Below are 19,881 nucleotides of genomic sequence, written 5' to 3'. Positions count from 1 at the left end.
GAGATAAATGAAGGGAGCACATGCATTTCCTGGGTTTTCAGCATGCACATAATTCCCAGACTATGACCAAGGAGGGGAAATGGAAACTTGCTGAATTGAAGAACCAGAAATCAAGGAGATCAAGGCAGCTGAGATTATCCCAGAAAGGAGGGAGCTGCAAAAGGAAAGAATTCCAGGTATGTGCATATTGTTCCTGTTGAGTGTTTGGGTTGATACCAGTCTGAGCATGTGTAGGGTGAAATCCGACAAAGCCAGAAAAGAACAGCTTCTGAGGAAGAAACAGTTATTGTAAGGTAAATAGTTCCAAGAGCTCATACAGCGCTAGGAATCTGGTGTTCCCTCCAGCCAGACCTCAGTGAATACACAACACATTCATAGAGGCCATAGAAGACCACAACTTAGTAGAGGAACTAAATTAGCCCTAGATGGGGCTAGCATTTATTTTTCTTAAGATAAGAAATCTGTGCTTTCAAACTCACCGGGTTCTTTTCGTAGCTTTTAGTCAAACTTCCTCTGGAAATTCTAGCTGCTATCAGGGAATAGGAAGAAAGGAGAAAAGAAAGGGAACTTTCATCTGTGTATGGGCTGAATATAAAGGAGAGTGCTCTCTCTCAGGGGAAAGGCTAGACCCAGAGGCTACTGTGAGGCAAAGCTCAAGAGCCCCATAGCTGAGAAATCAGGATCCAGAAGCACCATCATAAACTGTCTCTGACAGAGCTCATTTTATCCACAAGTTTTTATTACCTTCCTGATTTCTTCAAGTTTTTTTCTATTCTGTTTATAAACATACTGGGAGAAAGTGACTAAATCAGGGTAAAGCCATCACCATAGGTGTGGTTATTGCCAAAATAGTTCTTCTGTGGGTTGATTTGTGTCCCTCACCAAATCTGGTACCTCAGAATGTGACCTTATTTGAAAATAGGGTGTAATTAGTTGAGATGAGATCCCTCTGGAGTAGGATGGACCCCTAATCCAATAATGACTGATGTCCTTATAAAAAGGGAAAATTTGGGGGGGTGCCTTCAAGATGGCAGAGGAGTAAGACATGGAGATCACCTTCCTCCCACAAATACATCAAAATTACATCTACATGTGGAACAACTCCTAAAGAACACCTACTGAATGCTGGCAGAAGACCTCAGACTTTCCAAAAGGCAAGAAACTCCTCAGGTACCTGCGAAGGGCAAAAGAAAAAAGGAAAAACAGACAAAAGAATAGGGACGTGACCTGCACTTTGTGGAGGGAGCTGTAGGAGGAAAAATTTCCACACACTAGGAAGCCCCTTCACGGGCAGGGACAGGGGTGGGGGGTGGGGGGGGAAGCTTTGGAGCTACGGAGGAGAGCTCAGCAACAGGGGTGCAGAGCGCAAAGCGGAGAGATTCCCACACAGAGGATCGGTGCCGACCAGCACTCACCAGGCCAAAAGACTCGTCTGCTCACCCGCCGGGGGAGGCGGGGGCTGGGAGCTGAGGCTGGGCTTTGGAGGTCACATCCCAGGGAGAGGACTGGGGTTGGCTGCATGAACACAGCCCGGATGGGGGCTAGTGCGCCACAGCTAGCTGGGAGGGAGTCCAAGAAAAAGTCTGGACCTGCCTAAAAGGTAAGAGACCATTGTTTAGGGGTGTGTGAGGAGAGGGAATTCAGAGCACCGCCTAAATGAGCTCCAGAGTTGGGCGTGAGCCGTGGCTATCAGCGCAGACACCAGGGATGGGCATGAAATGCTAAGGCTGCTGCTGCAGCCACCTAAGAGCCTGTGTGCAAGCACAGGTCACTATCCATACCTCCCCTCCCGGCAGCCTGTGCAGCCCGCCACTGCCAGGGTCCCATGATCCAGGGACAACTTCCCTGGGAGAACACACGGCGCACTTCAGGTTATTGCAACGTCACACTGGGCACTGCTGCTGCAGGCTTGCCCCACCTTCCATACCCCACCTACCCCCAGCATGAGTGAGCTAGAGCCACCTAATCAGCCGCTCCTTTAACCTTGTCCTGTCTGGGTAGGGAACAGATGCCCTCAAGAAACTTACATGCAGAGGCGGGGTCAAATCCAAAGCTGAACCCCAGGAGCTGTGCGAACAAAGAAGAGAAAGGGAAATTTCTCGCAGCAGCCTCAGGAGCAGCGAATTAAACCTCCACAATCAACTTGATGTACCCTGCATCTGTGGAATACCTGAATAGACAACAAATCATCCCAAAATTGAGGTGATGGACTTTGGGAGCAGCTGTAGATTTGGAGTTTGCTTTCTCCAAATAATTTGTTTCTGGTTTATGTTTATCGGAGTTTAGTATTTAGAGCTTCTTCTCATTGGTAGATTTCTTTACTGATTTGGTTGCTCTCTTCTTTAATTTTTTTTTTTTTTTTGCAGTATGCGGGCCTCTCACTGTTGTGGCCTCTCCTGTTGCAGACCACAGGCTCCGGACGTGCAGGCTCAGCGGCCATGGCTCACGGGCCCAGCCGCTCCGCGGCATGTGGAATATTCCTGGACTGGGGCACAAACCCGCCTCCCCTGCGTCGGCAGGTGGACTCTCAACAACTGCGCCACCAGGGAAGCCCTAATTTTTATCCTTTTTCTCTTTTTGTGAGTGTGTATGTGTATGCTTCTTTTTGTGATTTGTCTGTATAGCTTTGCTTTTGCCATTTGTCCTAGGGTTCTGACTGTCCATTTTGTTTGTTTGTTTGTAACTATAGTTTTTAGCGCTATAACCAACTTTTTTGGTTTGGTTACTCTCTTTTTTTAATTTTTTATTTTTAGTAACATATTTTATTCCTTTTTTCTCTCTTCCTCCTTCCTTCCCTCCATCTCTTCCTTCCTTCCTTCCTTTCTTTCTCCCTTTTCTTCTGAGCCGTGTGGCTGACAGGGTCTTGGTGCTCTGGCCGGGTGTCAGACCTGAGCCTCTGAGGCGGGAGAGCCGAGTTCAGGACATTGGTCCACCAGACACCTCCAAGCCCCACATAATATCAAATGACAAAAACTCTCCCAGAGATCTCCACCTCAAAGCTAAGACCCAGCTCCACTCAGCGATCAGCAGGCTACAGTGGTGGACACCCTATGCCAAACAACTAGAAAGACAGGAACACAGACGCACCCATTAGCAGAGAGGCTGCCTAAAATCATAATAAGTTCACAGACACCCCAAAACACACCACCAGACGTGGTCCTGCCCACCAGAAAGACAAGATCCAGCGTCATCCGCCAGAACACAGGCACCAGTCCCCTCTACCAGGAAGCCTACACAACCCACTGAACCATGCTTACGCACTAGGAGCAGACACCAAAAACAACGGGAACTATGAACCTGCAGCCTGTGAAACGGAGACCCCAAACACAGTAAGTTAAGCAAAATGAGAAGACAGAGAAATACACAGCAGATGAAGCAGCAAGGTAAAAACCTACCAGACCAAACAAATGGAGAGGAAATAGGCAGTCTACCTGAAAAAGAATTCAGAGTAATGATAGTAAAGATGATCCAAAATCTTGGAAATAAGAATGGAGAATATACAAGAAACGTTTAACAAGGATCTAGAAGAACTAAAGAGCAAACGATGAACAGCACAATAAATGAAATTAAAAATTCTCTAGAAGGGGCTTCCCTGGTGGTGCAGTGGTTGAGAGTCCACCTGCCGATGCAGGGGACACGGGTTCATGCCCTGGTCCGGGAGGATCCCACATGCCACGGAGCGGCTGGGCCCATGAGCCATGGCTGCTGAGCCTGTGCATCTGGAGCCTGTGCTCCACAACGGGAGAGGCCACAACAGTGAGAGGCCTGCATACCATTAAAAAAAAAAAAATCTCTATAAGGAATCAATAGCAGAATAACAGACAGAAGAATGGATAAGTGACCTAGAAGATAAAATAGTGGAAATTACTACAGAGCAGAATAAAGCAAAAAAAAAAAAAAAAAAAAAAGAGAATTAAGGACAATCTCAGAGACCTCTGGGACAACAATAAACACACCAACATTTGAATGATAGGGTTCTTAGAAGAAGAAGAGGGAAAAAAAAGGGACTGAGAAAATATTTGAAGAAATTATAGTTGAAAATTTCCCTACTATGGGTAAGGAAATAATCAATCATGTCCAAGAAATGCAGAGAGTCCCATACAGGATAAATCCAAGGAGAAACATACCAAGACACATATTAATCAAACTATCAAAAATTAAATACAAAGAAAAAATATTAAAAGCAGCAAGGGAAAAGCAACAATTAACATACAAGGGAATCCCCATAAGGTTAACAACTGATTTTTCAGCAGAAATGGCAAGCCAGAAGGGAGTAGCAGGACATATTTAAAGTGATGAAAGGGAAAAACCTGCAACTGAGATTACTCTACCCAGCAAGGATCTCATTCAGATTCAACAGAGAAATTAAAACCTTTACAGACAAGCAAAAGCTAAGAGAATACAGCACCACCAAACCTGCTCTACAAAAAATGCTAACGGAACTTCTCTAGGCAGGAAACACGAGAGAAAGAAAAGACTTACAATAACAAACCCAAAACAATTAAGAAAATGGTAATAGGAACATACGTATCAATAATTACCTCAAATGTAAATGGATTAAATGCTCCAACCAAAAGACATAGACTGGTTGAATGGATACAAAAACAAGACCTGAAAGAACAAGAAATGTCTATTTAGGTCTTCTGCCCATTCTTGGATTGGGTTGTTTTTTTTGATATTGAGCTGCTTGTATATTTTGGAGATTAATCCTTTCTCAGTTCCTTCATTTGCAAATATTTTCTCCCATTCTGTGGGTTGTCTTTTCATCTTGTTTATGGTTTCCGTTGCTGTGCAAAAGCTTTTAAGTTTCATTAGGTCCCATTTGTTTATTGTTTTTATTTCCATTTCTCTAGGAGGTGGGTCAAAAGATCTTGCTGTGATTTATGTCATGTAGTATTCTGCCTATGTTTTCCTCTAAGAATTTTATAGTGTCTGGTCTTACATACAGGTCTCTAATCCATTTTGAGTTTATTTTTGTGTATGGTGTTAGGAAGTGTTCTAATTTCATTCTTTTACATGTAGCTGTCCAGTTCTCCCACCACCACTTATTGAAGAGGCTGTCTTTTCTCCATTGTATATTCTTGCCTCCTTTATCAAAGATAAGGTGACCATATGTGCATGGGTTTATCTCTGGGCTTTTTATCCTGTTCCATTGATCTATATTTCTGTTTTTGTGCCAGTACCATACTGTCTTGATTACTGTAGCTTTGTAGTATACAATGGAGCCAGGGAGCCTGATTCCTCCAGCTCCATTTTTTTTTCTCAAGATTGCTTTGGCTATTTGGGGTCTTTTGTGTTTCCATACAAATTGTGAAATTTTTTGTTCTAGTTCTGTGAAAAATGCCATTGGTAGTTTGATAGGGATTGCATTGAATCTGTAGATTGCTTTGGGTAGTACATTTTCACAATGTTGATTCTTCCAATCCAAGAACATGGTATATCTCTCCATCTGTTTGTATCACCTTTAATTTCTTTCATCAGTGTCTTATAGTTTTCTGCATACAGGTCTTTTGTCTCCCTAGGTAGGTTTATTCCTAGGTATTTTATTCTTTTTGTTGCAATGGTAAATGGGAGTGTTTCCTTAATTTCTCTTTCAGATTTTTCATCATTAGTGTATAGCAATGCAAGAGATTTCTGTGCATTGATTTTGTATCCTGCTACTATACTAAATTCATTGATTAGCTCTAGTAGTTTTCTGGTAGCATCTTTAGGATTCTCTATGTATAGTATCATTCCATCTGCAAACAGTGACAGTTTTACTTCTTCTTTTCCAATTTGTATTCCTTTTATTTCTTTTTCTTCTCTGATTGCTGTGGCTAAAACTTCCAAAACTATGTTGAATAATAGTGGTGAGAGTGGGCAACCTTGCCTTGTTCATGATCTTAGTGGAAATGGTTTCAGTTTTTCACCACTGACAATGATGTTGGCTGTGGGTTTGTCATATATGGCCTTTATTATGTTGAAGTAAGTTCCCTCTATGTATACTTTCTTGAGGGTTTTTATCATAAATCGGTGTTGAATATTGTTGAAAGCTTTTTCTGCATCTATTGAGATGATCATATGGTTTTTATCCTTCAATTTGTTAATATGGTTTATCACATTGATTGATTTGCATATATTGAAGAATCCTTGCATTCCTGGAATACATCCCACTTGATCATGGTGTGTGATCCTTTTAATGTGATGTTGGATTCTGTTTGCTAGTATTTTGTTGAGGATTTTTGCATCTATGTTCATTAGTGACATTGGCCTGTAGTTTTCTTTCTTTGTGACATCTTCATCTGGTTTTGGTATCAGGGTGATGGTGGCCTCGTAGAATGAGTTGGGGAGTGTTCCTCCCTTTGCTATATTTTGGAAGAGTTTGAGAAGGATAGGTATTAGCTCTTCTCTAAATGTTTGACAGAATTCACCTGCGAAGCCATCTGGTCCTGGACTTTTGTTTGTTGGAAGATTTTTAATCACAGTCTCAATTTCCGTTCTTGTGATTGGCCTGTTTGTATTTTCTATTTCTTCCTGGTTCAGTTTCAGGAGGTTGTGCATTTCTAAGAATTTGCCCATGTCTTCCAGGTTGTCCATTTTATTGGCATATAGTTGCTTGTAGTAATCTCTCATGATCCTTTGTATTTCTGCAGTGTCAGTTGTTACTTCTCCTTTTTCATTTTTATTCTACTGATTTCAGTCTGCTCCCTTTTTTTCTTGATGAGTTTGGCTAATGGTTTATCAATTTTGTTTATCTTCTCAAAGAAACCTCTTTTAGTTTTATTGATCTTTGCCTATCATTTCCTTCATTTCTTTCTCATTTATTTCTGATCTGATCTTTATGATTTCTTTCCTTCTGCTAACTTTGGGTTTTTTTGTTCTTCTTTCTCTAATTGTTTTAGGTATAAAGTTAGGTTGTTTATTTGAGATGTTTCTTGTTTCTTGAGGTAGGATTGTATTGCTATAAACTTCTCTCTTAGAACTGCTTTTGCTACATCCCATAGGTTTTGGGTTGTTGTGTTTTCATTGTCATTTGCTCCTAGGTATTTTTTGATTTCCTCTTTGATTTCTTCAGTGATCTCTTATTTAGTAGCGTATTGTTTAGCCTCCATGTGTTTGTATTTTTTACAGATTTTTTCCTGTAATTGATATCCAGTCTCATAGCGTTGTGATCAGAAAAGTTACTTGATACAATTTCAATTTTCTTAAATTTACCAAGGCTTGACTAGTGACCCAAGATATGGTCTATCCTGGAGAATGTTCCAAGAGCACTTGAGAAGAAAGTATAATCTGATGTTTTTGGATGGAATGTCCTATAAATATCAATTAAGTCCATCTTGTTTAATGTATCATTTAAAGCCTGTGTTTATTTATTTTCATTTTGGATGATCTGTCCATTGGTGAAAGTGGGGTGTTAAAATCCCTTACTATTATTGTGTTACTGTTGATTTCCCCTTTTATGGCTGTTAGCATTTGCCTTATATATTGATGTGCTCCTTTTTGGGGTGCATTAATATTTACAATTGTTATATCTTCTTCTTTGATTGATCTCTTGATCATTATGTAGTGTCCTTCTTTGTCTCTTGTAATAGTCTTTATTTTAAAGTCTATTTTTTCTGATATGAGAATTGCTACTCCAGCTCTCTTTTGATTTCCATTTGAGTAGAATATCTTTTTCCATCCCCTCCCTTTCAGTCTGTATGTGTCCCTAGGTCTGAGGTGGGTCTCTTATAGACAGCATATGCAGCTCAATATCAAAAAAGCAACCCAATCCAAGAATGGGCAGAAGACCTAAATAGACATTTCTCCAAAGAATATATACAGATTGCCAACAAACACATAAAAGGATGCTCAGCATCACTAATCATTAGAGAAATGCAAATGAAAACTATAATGAGTTATCACCTCACACCTATCAGAATGGCCATCATCAAAAAATCTACAAACAATAAATGCTGGAGAGGGTGTGGAGAAAAGGGAACCCTCTTGCACTGTTGGTAGGAATGTATGTTGCTACAGCTACGATGGAGAACAGTATGGAGGGTCCTTAAAAAACTAAAAATAGAACAACCATACGACCTACCAATCCCACTACTGGGCATATACCCTGAGAAAACCATAATTCAAAAAGAGTCATGTACCCCAATGTTTATTGCAGCTCTATTTCCAATAGCCAGGATATGGAAGCAACCTAAGTGTCCACTGAAAGATGAACAGATAAAGAAGATGTGGCACATATATACAATGGAATATTAGCCATAAAAAGAAATGAAATTGAGTTATTTGTAGTGAGGTGGATGGACCTTAGAGACTGTCATACAGAGTGAAGTACATCAGAAAGAGAAAAACAAATACTGTATGCTAACACATATATATGGAATCTAAAAAAAAAATATTGGGTGTGAAGAACCTAGGGGCAGGACAGGAATAAAGATGCAGACATAGAGAATGGACTTGAGCACCCGAGGAGGGGGTAGGGTAAGCTGGGACGCAGTGAGAGAGTGACATCGACATATATACACTACTAAAAGTAAAACAGATAGCTAGTGGGAAGTAACCACATAGCACAGGGAGATCAGCTCAGTGCTTTGTGTCCACCTAGAGGGATGGGATAGGGATGGTGGGAGGGAGATGCAAGAGGGAGGACATATGGGGATGTATATATATATGTATAGCTGATTGACTTTGTTATAAAGCAGAAACACACCATAGTAAAGCAATTATACTCCAATAAAGATGTTAAAAAAATTTTTTAATAAAAAGGGAAAATTTGGACACATAAACACACACACACAGGGAGAACACCATGTGCAGATGAAGGCTGAGATCGGGGTGAAGCAAACCACTGGCAAACCACCAGAGGTTAGGAGGGAGGATGGGGGCAGATTCTCTCCCATAGGCCTTGGAAGGAACCAACCCTACTGACACCTTGATTTAGGACTGCTAGCCTCCAGAACAGTGAGACAATAAATTTCTGTTGTTTAAGGCACCTAATCTGTGAAATTTTGTCATAGAATCCCAGGAAACAAATGTAAGTCCCTACATGTCTTTTGTGCCCAGAGATCAAAGGGACTGCTACTGAGCAAACTACAAGTTGCAACATGGGATCCATGAACTCCTTTCCTGCTATTTTAACCTGGATAGAGACTTCAAAATCTCCCAAGAATTTTGTATTCATAACTATAATAAAGAAAAGAAAACCAGGTAGGTGAAGAAGAAAAATCTAAGCTTCCCTTCTTGCTCCAATTACTCTGCCTTTCAAAAATTAGTTAATCGTGGGGCTTGTTTTCATTATAGGTGAGGAGACAGAGAACAAGTAGAATTAGAATAGTAATAGAGTCAGAATAATTGAGAAATAAAACCTATACCTGGCAAAGAACCAAGGGAGTGCCCTCCCTTGTATGTTTACTTTGTGTATTTCCTTTTATGTAAAAATAGTTCATTGCATCACATTTAATTTTAGTAGCAGGGAAACACAGGCTTATTATTTACCTGTGAGCCTGACTACAGATTCAAGGGCCTTCTGAAATTCAGAATCATATGAACGCCAAGTTATTCCAGGCCTCCTCCTCTCTCCTCTGTAAACAATGAAGAAATGAGCACCAACAGGCAGAAGGAAGAAAAGGGAGCCTCTTACCTCCATGCTTGTGCTGAACGCTCTAGTAACTTTCGCTTTGATGGTTATAACTTGTCCAACTCTAGATAAAAAAAAAAAAAAAACAGTAATTCTAGCACATCTCATTTCAGACTTGGAGATTCACTTAAATGTGTGTGCCATAGAACAGTTCCACCTTATGCTGATAATGTTCATGCATGAGAAACTCAATAACAACGAGACAGCACTAAAAATAGATACTGGTTATTGTAAACCACACAAGAGTTAGCTGACTACCTCTTTTTACCAGAAAACGGCCTTTGCAAAGATGGTGTGCAAAATGATTTCCAAATCTACAACAGATACTTGACTGTACCACAGCTGTTTGGTTAAGAGAAAACGAACACACATGCAAACCTATACAATTGATATTTTTAAATGTTGGTTAACAAATAAATGGTAAACATACAAGCAAGCAAACAAACTGAATACCTTCACTCGGTTTACAGGAGCCCTCAATGTTGCCAGATGATCCATTCACTCCACATTATTACTGGGACTCTGGTCATGTAACCCTAGTTGTTTCAAAGCTTTTGTGTTCTGGCCCTTCAGTCACCTAAGGGTCTACCCAATATAAGCCTCCTCAATTTTTCTCCCTGACTTCAAAGTTGAACTACATTCTCACTATTCTTCTCAATCTTCTGTTTCAGGGGAAGAAAAATAGATCTCTTCCAGAACTCTTTCTTTACCCGTGCCCTTGATCCCGTCCTACTCTTACCTTTCCTCCTGCACCATGGCCTGGCTTAGGCAGCTCTTTCCTCTTTTGTACCCTCAATCTCTGCCCCTTCCTTGACTCCTTATCAGTCTGTGAAAATGTTCAAGGCTTTTCCTTGATAAAAATCTTTCTCTCAAGTTTATTCTATCACACATTTTTTTCTCTTCTCCTCTATATTTCTCCATATTCAAACTTCCTAAAATAATCTTTTTCTTTTTCCAGCTCATACATTTAACAAATGTTTACTGAGTTACAACTAGTCCTGGCACGAAACTAAGACCTCAGGATACAGTGATTAACAAGATAAGGTTGATGACATCAAGGAGACCAGTCTTCACTTGGGACATCAGGATGCAGACAGATGAAGTGCAACGCTATGAAATTTTTCAAAAGGAAGAAAGAATCAAGTATTGCAAAAACACCCAGAAGTGACTAATATGAAAAGTCAGGGAAGGAGCCATAGAAGAGGTAACATCTGAGATGGGTCTTAAAAGATTAGGATTTTGTCAGGTTCAGAAGTTTGGGGGTTTCATCTCTCATTCACTTCTCAGCCACTCAAATCTAGCTGTTGCTTCCACATCTTACTCCTGATATCTCCGAAGTCACTTCCTAACAGCTAAATCCAAGGTCTTCTCTCATTTAACAGCATCAATCAACCTCTTTCTTCAGGAAACCTTCTCTTCCCTTGGCTTCCAAAATACTGTTCTCTCTTCATTCTCAGTTTTCTTCACTGATTTCCCTTTCTTAATCCATTCCTTAATGGTAGCCATCCACCAAATTTATGTTCTTTGTTTTTTCTCATTTCGGCCTCTTCCTGAAGACCTTGTTCTCTTCCACAATCCTATCATCTTTATAGAGATGATTCTCAAATCTAAATCTTTAGCCCGAACCTCATTCTTGAAACACAGAGCCATATTTTCAATCTTCTCTCAGCAGATTCAGCTAATGGTTATGGAGGCCCTACTAGGCTGAGTGATAGCTGCTTACACACACATTACCTAATTTAACTTAATCCCCACACTTAGCACATGCAAACCCAAACCAATTTTCTCTTTTCCTTAAACTTGTTCCTCCTAGATTTCCTAACTCTGTTTGGTAAAGTTTCTAGCAGAGATTTACAGTGATAACACGAGGCAGAGAGTCCCTCTTCAAAGCTACTGTAGTACTTTGTACTCATATACTACCAAAATCTTCCACCTCTGCCTGTCAGACTCTGAGGAGGGGAAGCATCTTGCCACTTTTTTTTTTGGCCACACCATGTGGCATGTGTAACTTCCCTGACCAGGGCTCGAACCTGCTCCCCCTGCAGTGGAAGCACTGAGTCTTAACCACTGGACCACCAGGGAAGTCCACCTTGCCACCTTTTTGTCTCTTCTGTGAACTCTGCCCTTCCTTTAAAAGCAGGAGACATTCTGCTTTTCATTCTGCTAAAATCCCAAGTAAAATCAATTTCATAGCATGGCATTCAAGGTCTTCTGTTACCCAGCCCCACAGTGCTGCTGGGGCATCATCTCTGCACGCCAGGCTTTTCCTAAGCACCCCCCACTTCTTCCCACCTCAATGCTTAGGTTCTTACATGTATGTACCTCATCTTGTGAAGTCCTTTTCCTATTCACCAGTGAAAATCTGTACCTCATTCAAGGCCCACATTAAATACTACCTCCATCATGAAACTCTCATTGGTTCTCCAGTCAAAATGTACCTTTTATCTACCCCACAGTATTTATATCTCACCCTAGGCATGCATCCTATCATACTTTCTATTCTGATGACTATGTATTTGTCTGCCTTTCTTACCAGACTGAGTGACTGCCACACTTCAGTATTGTGTCATAAACATTCACATATTCTATTGAACCTAGAGCAGTACTTTTGGTATATTCAATATATATTGTGAATTGAAAAAATATCTAATATGGGACTTCCCTGATGGCACAGTGGTTAAGACTCTGCGCTCCCAATGCAGGGGGCCCGGGTTCGATCCCTGGTCTGGAAACTAGATCCCACGTGCATGCTGCAACCAAGAGTTTGCGTGCCACAACTAAGGAGCCCGCCTGCCGCAACTAAGACCTGATGCAACCAAATAAATAAATATTTTTTTAAAATCAATATAGTAAAAAAAAAAATAATATGGCTTTTAAACAAATTGTATGGCTTTCTATATGTAGCTTTTAATTTTCTTTTTTTAATGGTGCAGGTTCCATATATTTTAGTGGCCACAAGTCCTTTCTGATAACACAAACACAAAATGGTTCAAATGGCAAACCACACTTTAATGATGAGGTTACTAGTTAAGTCTAAGTTACAGAATTTAGGATTGGAAAGTACATAATAGATGTTTTATTGCAATATACTGTTGGCATTCCTAAATTTAATAATGGTGCTTTAATCTATTCCCAAATAAGTTTGGATTTTCAGTAATCTGTAATTGTGTTGAGATACAAACACATGTCAACTTTTTCTACTTCAGGAAAAATCACATAGCTAGTATCTGTGCTTAGTCAATAGACCTTTATCTATATCTACAAGTCTCTAGAATGTCAAGGGCTCTTTCACTGACACTGCAGCTGCCTATGAGAACAAGCATTAGGAGATGTTCAATAAAGGTTGCTGATCACAAAGATAGAAGAAGTGGGTTGGAGAAGGCACTGGATAGAGCATAAGAAGATCCAGGCTCTAAGTGTCCTCTGTCCTTTGGCTGGCTCTGGGCCTTAGGCTTCAGTTTCTTATCAGTACAAAGAGATGATTGGGTTGAGTTCTAAAGGTCTTTCCATATCTATGATTCTAATGCCTACCAAAAATTTCTTTTGGGTTAGCTTTGGAGATATAACTTCTTTATGCATGTCGTTTTATTTAACTTAATTTTGTTTGTATATAAATGAATAAGTGCCAAATAGATAAATGTAAGCTGGAGGTTGTAGAGATGAAGTGGGCATCTCACTGGACAGACTACTTAGGGTTTTGAAAACAGGTGGCAGCTACCCTGTGGTCCTTGAGAACCATCCCAGACTAGAAACAGATGATCTTCTCTCTTCCTTTTTCTAAACATAACATAAGAAAAAGGAAGAGAGAAGATCATCTGTTTCTAGTCTGGGATGGTTCTTTTAGGATCAAGATATTCAGAAAGAAAAAAAAGAGATACAAACATAAAATCAGATAAATTAAGTAAAACCATATAACCCTAGTTTATTACAGTTATTAATGTAACCTCTTTAAAAAAAATAATTCCTAATTCTGTCCACCAAAAAGGCATAGAAATAATGACCAACCCTGCATCAGTGAGCATGTTAAACAGGTATACAATGAGCAGATACAAAATGTGGTAAACGCTATAGGACAAATGACCAGGTTTCTTTAAAAAACAAATTGCAAGAGAAAAGAAGAAAGGGAAATTTTTATGTTAAAGGTCATATCAGCCATATTGGATCCTGATTCAATCCATAGACCAATTGTTTAAATTAAAAAAAAATTTTTTTTGAGACCATTGGGAATGATAGTTTTTCTTAATGGTATTGCAGTTACATTATTATGTTTTCTAAAAGAGCCCTGATCTTTTAGAAATATATACTGAAATATTCAGAGATGATGTCTGGGATTTGCTTCAAAATAATCCAGGTATGTGGGGGAGTATGGAAGGGTATTGATAAAACAACAGCATTTATGAGTTGATTATTGTTGTAGTTAGGTGTTGGGTCCTTGGGGATACATGGTAGTATTCTCTCTACTTTTGTATATGGTTGAAAGATTTGTGTATCTTGAAATTTTCTACAATAAGAGATGGTAAAACATATACACACTCCTACACATAAAATGTTTTTCATAATTTAACACCTCTACTCAGATGAATTAATGTTTACCCAACAACCTAATGATGAAATTCACCATCATAGAGATACTTATTATCATTAATAGTAAAGGAAGGAGCCATTCAGAACCAGCTTTTAGAAATCCTGCAGTGCCTTATACCAGAATGCATTTAATGCTGAGAGCTATTTCTCAACAAAATCAGGGCTGTAAATTTACACTTAATAGTATTTACTAAAAGTAGGTCCTGAAATTATTATTATGTTTTACTGATTTACATTGGTTCAAATGTTACTTACTAACAAATTGGATCCCTGACTCCAAATGAGTACGCTTAGGTGCCACAAATACATGTTGTAAATGAACCAATAAACCCAGGAGAAAGGTGTGATAAAGCAATGCCACTTACCTAGCTGTCTCCTCAAATTGTATGTCATCCACTGAGGCTGTAACACAGGAAACCCCAGCATGTTTTTCAGCTTCAAAAAATAGGTTAAAAATGGGCTGCATTAATAGTTATTTTAAAATATTTCAGCATGCAGGAAAAGGAATAAAACAAGTGGATTTATTCTAGTAACTCATCCTCTTATGCAGTATAGGACCACTGTGCCCACACTTCTGGATGAACTGGATTGATAACAGTTCCTTTGCTCAATAAGTTATTTTTCTACTGCATGGAAATTACTGTACTTTCTCCGAAGTTTTAACTTATACTGTCTTTGATTTGAAATTCAGCACCAATACCCAGCATATCTAGCTATTCAGATAGTAACTTTAGTAAGTTGGTGTCAAATTTAAATATTTTGTCAGGTACTACCCTTCTTTCGTTTAAAAAAACAATGCATCAAAGCTGTACCTATTATCCCACATAACCAGTAGCTGAATATATTTAAACCACTTAACCAGTGCAAGCACTGAACAGTGTGGAAGACCTTAAGTTCATACCCCAAATCAGAGAGAAACTTGTCTGGGCATCAGAGAAATAGAGATGGGCACATAGTAAGTATTTAATCAATATTTATTATTTATTACTACCAAATTCATATGAAATTCACTATGCATTAATTATGTTGGAGGAGGAAAACATTGAGTAGGGTGAGAGAGATTAGGGAAGCACTCCAGTTATTTCCATGTTCCCTGCCTGCATTTATTTATTTATTTATTTATTTATTTTTGGCTGTGTTGTGGCTTCGTTGCTGCCCTTGGGCTTTCTCTAGTTGCAGCGAGCGGGGGCTACTCTTCATTGTGGTGCACGGGCTTCTCATTGTGGTGGCTTCTCTTGTTGAAGAGCACAGGCTCTAGGTGCATGGGCTTCAGTAGTAGTGGCACATGGGCTCAGTAGTTGTGGCTTGCAGGCTCTAGAGCACAGGCTCAGTAGTTGTGGTGCATGTGCTTAGTTGCTCTGCGGCATGTGGGATCTTCCTGGACCAGGGCTTGAACCCGTGTTCCCTGCATTGGCAAGCGGATTCTTAACCACTGCACCACCAGGGAAGTCCCTCTGTCTGCATTTAATTTGTTGAGATTTTTTTTTTTTTGATCGTTGGTTTTACTTTATGTAAAAGTATCCGAATTTTTCCTCTTTGGGAAAAATCTTGACATGTGGTTTTCCAAGAATTTCATTTTGAGGAACAGTCAGTTAAAACCCAAACAGACTGCATTAGCTTTTTAAAGAAATTTTAACTCCATTTTAATTTTGGAGACTTCACTCCTGCTGTCATATTATAAAAAAGAGACAGTGAATTATATTGAATTTGCATTCTTTGTGTGTAGTGGATTACTTTAATTGCAATATATATTGATAGTCCCAGGTAAAGTGATATGAGAAAATACTCCAGAGAGCAAGTATTTAAAACATTCCTCCCTATGATCTAATTCTGTAGAAAACTGGACATTCTGGTTTTACTAGTTGGAAATAACTATTCTTCCAAATATGCAGATAACATAAACTGAGTTACCAGAAAACTAACCATAGCAGAACTCTGTGTGTGAGTGATGGAGGCGGGGAAATGGGTTTCCCAGCTCTAAAGTTCAATTAGAGGAAGGAAACATAAAAGTATTAGACTCTAGAAAGTTGGGTTCAATTTAATTCAGTATATCAAACATTTGTTAAATTCCCATTGATTTCCAGACACTGAGCTGTTATCAGTCCTATCTTTTAATGAGTCTACTCAGTGACAGAGATCTAGCCATAGTCAATAAAGTGTTGACTAAAGGGTATGTAATAGACATTCATTCTGGTCACCTGACATGAGGGTGTGATATGTTGAGTTTATTAAACTATTCTTGTAGGTAAAGTGTTACCATGTACACCAACATGAGTTACCAAATTTTGAATGATTTAAATGATAACTAAAGTGCAAAAACCAATAAAAGACTAAATTTTTATTGTATATATTGGGTGTCTTCTATGTATATATAGCACAAAGAAACATAATCATAATAATTATGATTTATTATTGGCCTGGCACTGAGCTAAGTATGCATATCAATTACATGAGGTTGATACTGTTATTAGTTCTGTTTTACAAAAGAGGCAATTTTGGCTTATAAAAATCAAATACATTGTTCTAAATAGTTATTTTTACTACAGAAGCAACAGGAACTCTGAGAAAAGAAAAGACCAACCAAGGAATGCTCCCTAGAGAAGTACTTGGCTGAATATGGGATTCAGGAGCTCAACTGCCATGTTTTACATTATAGACTTTCAAGGGCCATTAAATTAAAAATCAAAAATTAAAATATGGGGAACCAACACAGGCCACAATTTTTACATGTGTTTATTTTCTTTTTACAAGTGTGACAGATATGAATTCAACAGGACCAGTCTGTTCTGGTTCTTGGTTTTGATTGCCCTTCATGTAGTATGCCAGTAAAAGTGGAGAAACCCTAAAGCTATTTCTGATTTCCTGGGGAAACTGAGAGAAGCTGAGGAACAGCTAAGTGGATATAGTCCAGGTATGATGACTGATAAAAATGACGGTGGCTTCATTCATTCTTTCTTTTAACTAATATTGATTGAACACTTGTGCTATGCCAGCCTCTCTGTAAGGTGCTTGAAATATAAAACAGCTACTATCCCTATTCTCATGGAATCTAGTGAGGAGCCAGACATTAATTAAATGAATACATAATAACAAAATGAGTTAGGTGATCTGAAGGAAACATGGATTTTGTGAGGGTCTGTAAACTGAGGAACCACACCTAGGTGGCATGTCAGGAAGGTTTCCCTGTGGAGAGGATGCTTGAAGTGAGATCTGAAAGATGAGAAGGAGTAAAACAGATGTGTGTTGTGGAGGAGAGCAGGGAAGGGCTTGCTGGGCAGAAGGAACAGTGACTACAAAGGTCCTGGGGTTTTTGTGGCAAAAATGCAAAAAGCAAGAAGGAGAGTAGGTAAGATAAGGCTGAGGGGAAGGCTGAGGATACACCATGCACAGGGCCTTGAAGCTCTTGGTTGACAATTTTTATAATATTTAGTATTAAAGATATTGTTTCAGTATCTTCTGGCCTCCAGATGAGGCCGGTGGCTAATTCTAACAAGGTCAGTGGCTAATTCTAATCCTTGTTTTCCTACAAGGATTAACATTAACCGTGTTTCCAAACCAACTTTATCATAAAGGTTTCTTCAATATTGTATTATTAGTAATATAACTATTAAGGTCCACAGTAATTGGTTATCAATTGACTCCTGCTGTGATCCGAGTTTCCAAAGGTGTAAAACCATAGAAATCTTAATGAAAATTGCAGGAGGGCAATTGTTTCTCCATTATAGGACAGAAGCACTAAGTGAGGTAACTTTAAAAGTCACATCAATATTCACATAATGAATTCAGTTGCCATGGCAATAGGCATGGCAACTGAATACTTTCTATACTTGTTTCTCATACATGTGAATTACTTTTATATTCATGTCTCCATTATTGTTATTATAACAGACCTCAAATCCTGATAAAAACTGTTAAGAGAGAAACCAAACAGACCTATCAACAAACAGAAAATAAACAGATTGGCCTCAGATATATGACTGAATTTTGCAGGTGGTTAACACACAGGGGATTAGAAACTCTATGCACACTCATTGAAGAAAACAGGAATTTGTAATCAGCTGAGCTTTACTTTTGTCCTGTATAAAATAAGAGTCCTGGGATACACGATCTTAAGCTCCTTCCAGCTCTAATATTTTAATCCTAACATATTTTACTTAAAATGTACATTTGCTGAGTCTATTAAGTGCCTTACGCAAAGCCTGGCTTCCTTTTAGAAATGAGATTCCAAGTTCTGGACCCATCCATCCAATTACCCATCCATATAATCAGGAAGTTTTTATTTAGTGCTTACTTATTAAGTGCTTACTAAGCTTCAGTTTACATGCTAATTGGCCAGGCAGGAAATAAAAGGTGAACATATATGTACACAAAGTAATTACGGATTGTGCTAAGTGGTGTGGAGGAATTTGGAAAGGGTGTTGTGATGAAAGGGTGCAAATGTAAAGCAGGTAGTTAGGAAAGACTGCTCTGCATAAATGATATTTAGTGGAGATGGAATGCATGGAAAGGGCCAAGAGAAGAGTGTAAAGGCAAAAATAACAGCAGGTGCAAAGGTCCTTCGCAGAGACTACATGACGGTGTGGAAGGCAACAAACTGAATTCAGAAGCAGATATAAGAGGTGAGTGATGTATTAAACTAGACATTAAAGAGATTTGCAGAAATGTAAACCAGTACCACTTCTCTAAGTACATTTTTGTTCCTGCTGAAAATATAGTTATTTTACAATAAAAATATGTAATGGGTTTTTGTTCTTTTCAAATGAATTATTTTTTAAAATTTCACATATGGTAAATATGGATAAAAGAACAAACACGAAAGCTCTCTGGGGGTCCTCGTTTATTTTATGGGGTAAAGGAGTCCTAAGACTAAAAGGTTTGAGAACCACTGGTCTAGGTCATTCCCAGTGTTGGATGAACAATCTCAATCATTACTTCCCAGCTGCACGGGGTTTAAAGCTCTGTCAATACCCTCCTCTCCTTCCTTCTCCCTCCTCACCGATCAGGGGTCCTGGTGTGACAGCATCCCGACCTCTGCCGTCCGGACCCCCGCCACCCCGCATCCCCACATCCCAGCCCGCTTCCCAGTTCCCAGACACGCCCCTCCGCTACACACACTGGGCCCCGCCCCCACTCAGGGCTCATCCACTCCAGACCCCCGGCACCCTGGGTCTCCCCCATCCTACCCTCCCCTTCCAGCACCCCTACCCGCCAGGCAGGCGGCAGCGTCGATCCACTTGAGCAGCTGAGCGGCGCTCAGCTCTCCGCGGAGGTTGGCGTGCGCGGGCTGGATGGCCTGGCTCACGTGCACCTCGCCGGGCGCCGGCCGCTCCAGCTCCATGGCCGGTCAAGAGTGCGAAGCAACCGGGCCTGGCCGCCGCCCGGCCACCAACTGGGCCCGCCCCCGCTCCAAAGGGCACCGAGCCGCTGCCACCCCGGCCCCGCACCCCGCGCCCTGCTGGCCACTGGGCCACCTGGTGCACCGGGAGGTGAGATTTAAGGGGCCAGGAATACCGCGAGGAGGGCGAAAGGGAACTCTCTTCTGTCTCAGAAGACACTGACTCGGGCGGCCGAGGTTGGCAAAGCTGGAACTAGACCGGGTTTCTCACCTATAAAGGGGGGATAGCAGTACTTATCTCAAGAGGACTGTGCAGAGAATTAAATGAGATAAAGTACAAAAGTCATAG

General features: G+C 40.0%; 1 protein-coding gene across 5 annotated transcripts in view; it reads right to left on the bottom strand.

Moving 5' to 3' along the window:
- The window catches only part of ACOT12 (acyl-CoA thioesterase 12), a 52,011-nt gene extending 32,427 nt beyond the window's left edge, over window positions 1–19,584 (bottom strand). Inside the window, exons 1-6 of one of the 5 annotated variants that reach the window (XM_082836787.1) lie at window positions 19,194–19,255; window positions 14,563–14,632; window positions 9,617–9,677; window positions 4,542–4,611; window positions 2,028–2,170; window positions 1,416–1,593 (exon numbers count right to left, since the gene is read on the bottom strand). Coding sequence is in view for 1 of the 5 variants with exons in the window: in XM_082836786.1 (XP_082692912.1) it covers window positions 9,617–9,677; window positions 14,563–14,632; window positions 19,403–19,535 (264 nt within the window). In the remaining 4 variants the exon portion in view is untranslated. Of the gene's footprint in view, window positions 1–1,415; window positions 1,594–2,027; window positions 2,171–4,541; window positions 4,612–9,616; window positions 9,678–14,562; window positions 14,633–19,193; window positions 19,256–19,402 lie in introns of those variants that run through there. The other 4 variants (XM_082836790.1, XM_082836788.1, XM_082836789.1 and 1 more) reach the window with 4 other exon arrangements.
- Window positions 19,585–19,881: the final 297 nt, after the last annotated feature.

This window comes from Leucopleurus acutus, assembly GCF_964270905.1.
Source record: "Leucopleurus acutus genome assembly, chromosome: 3".
Classification (NCBI taxonomy): domain Eukaryota; kingdom Metazoa; phylum Chordata; class Mammalia; order Artiodactyla; family Delphinidae; genus Leucopleurus; species Leucopleurus acutus.
The sequence above is the reverse complement of the archived record's forward strand: the minus strand, read 5'-3'. Positions and strand labels throughout refer to the sequence as shown.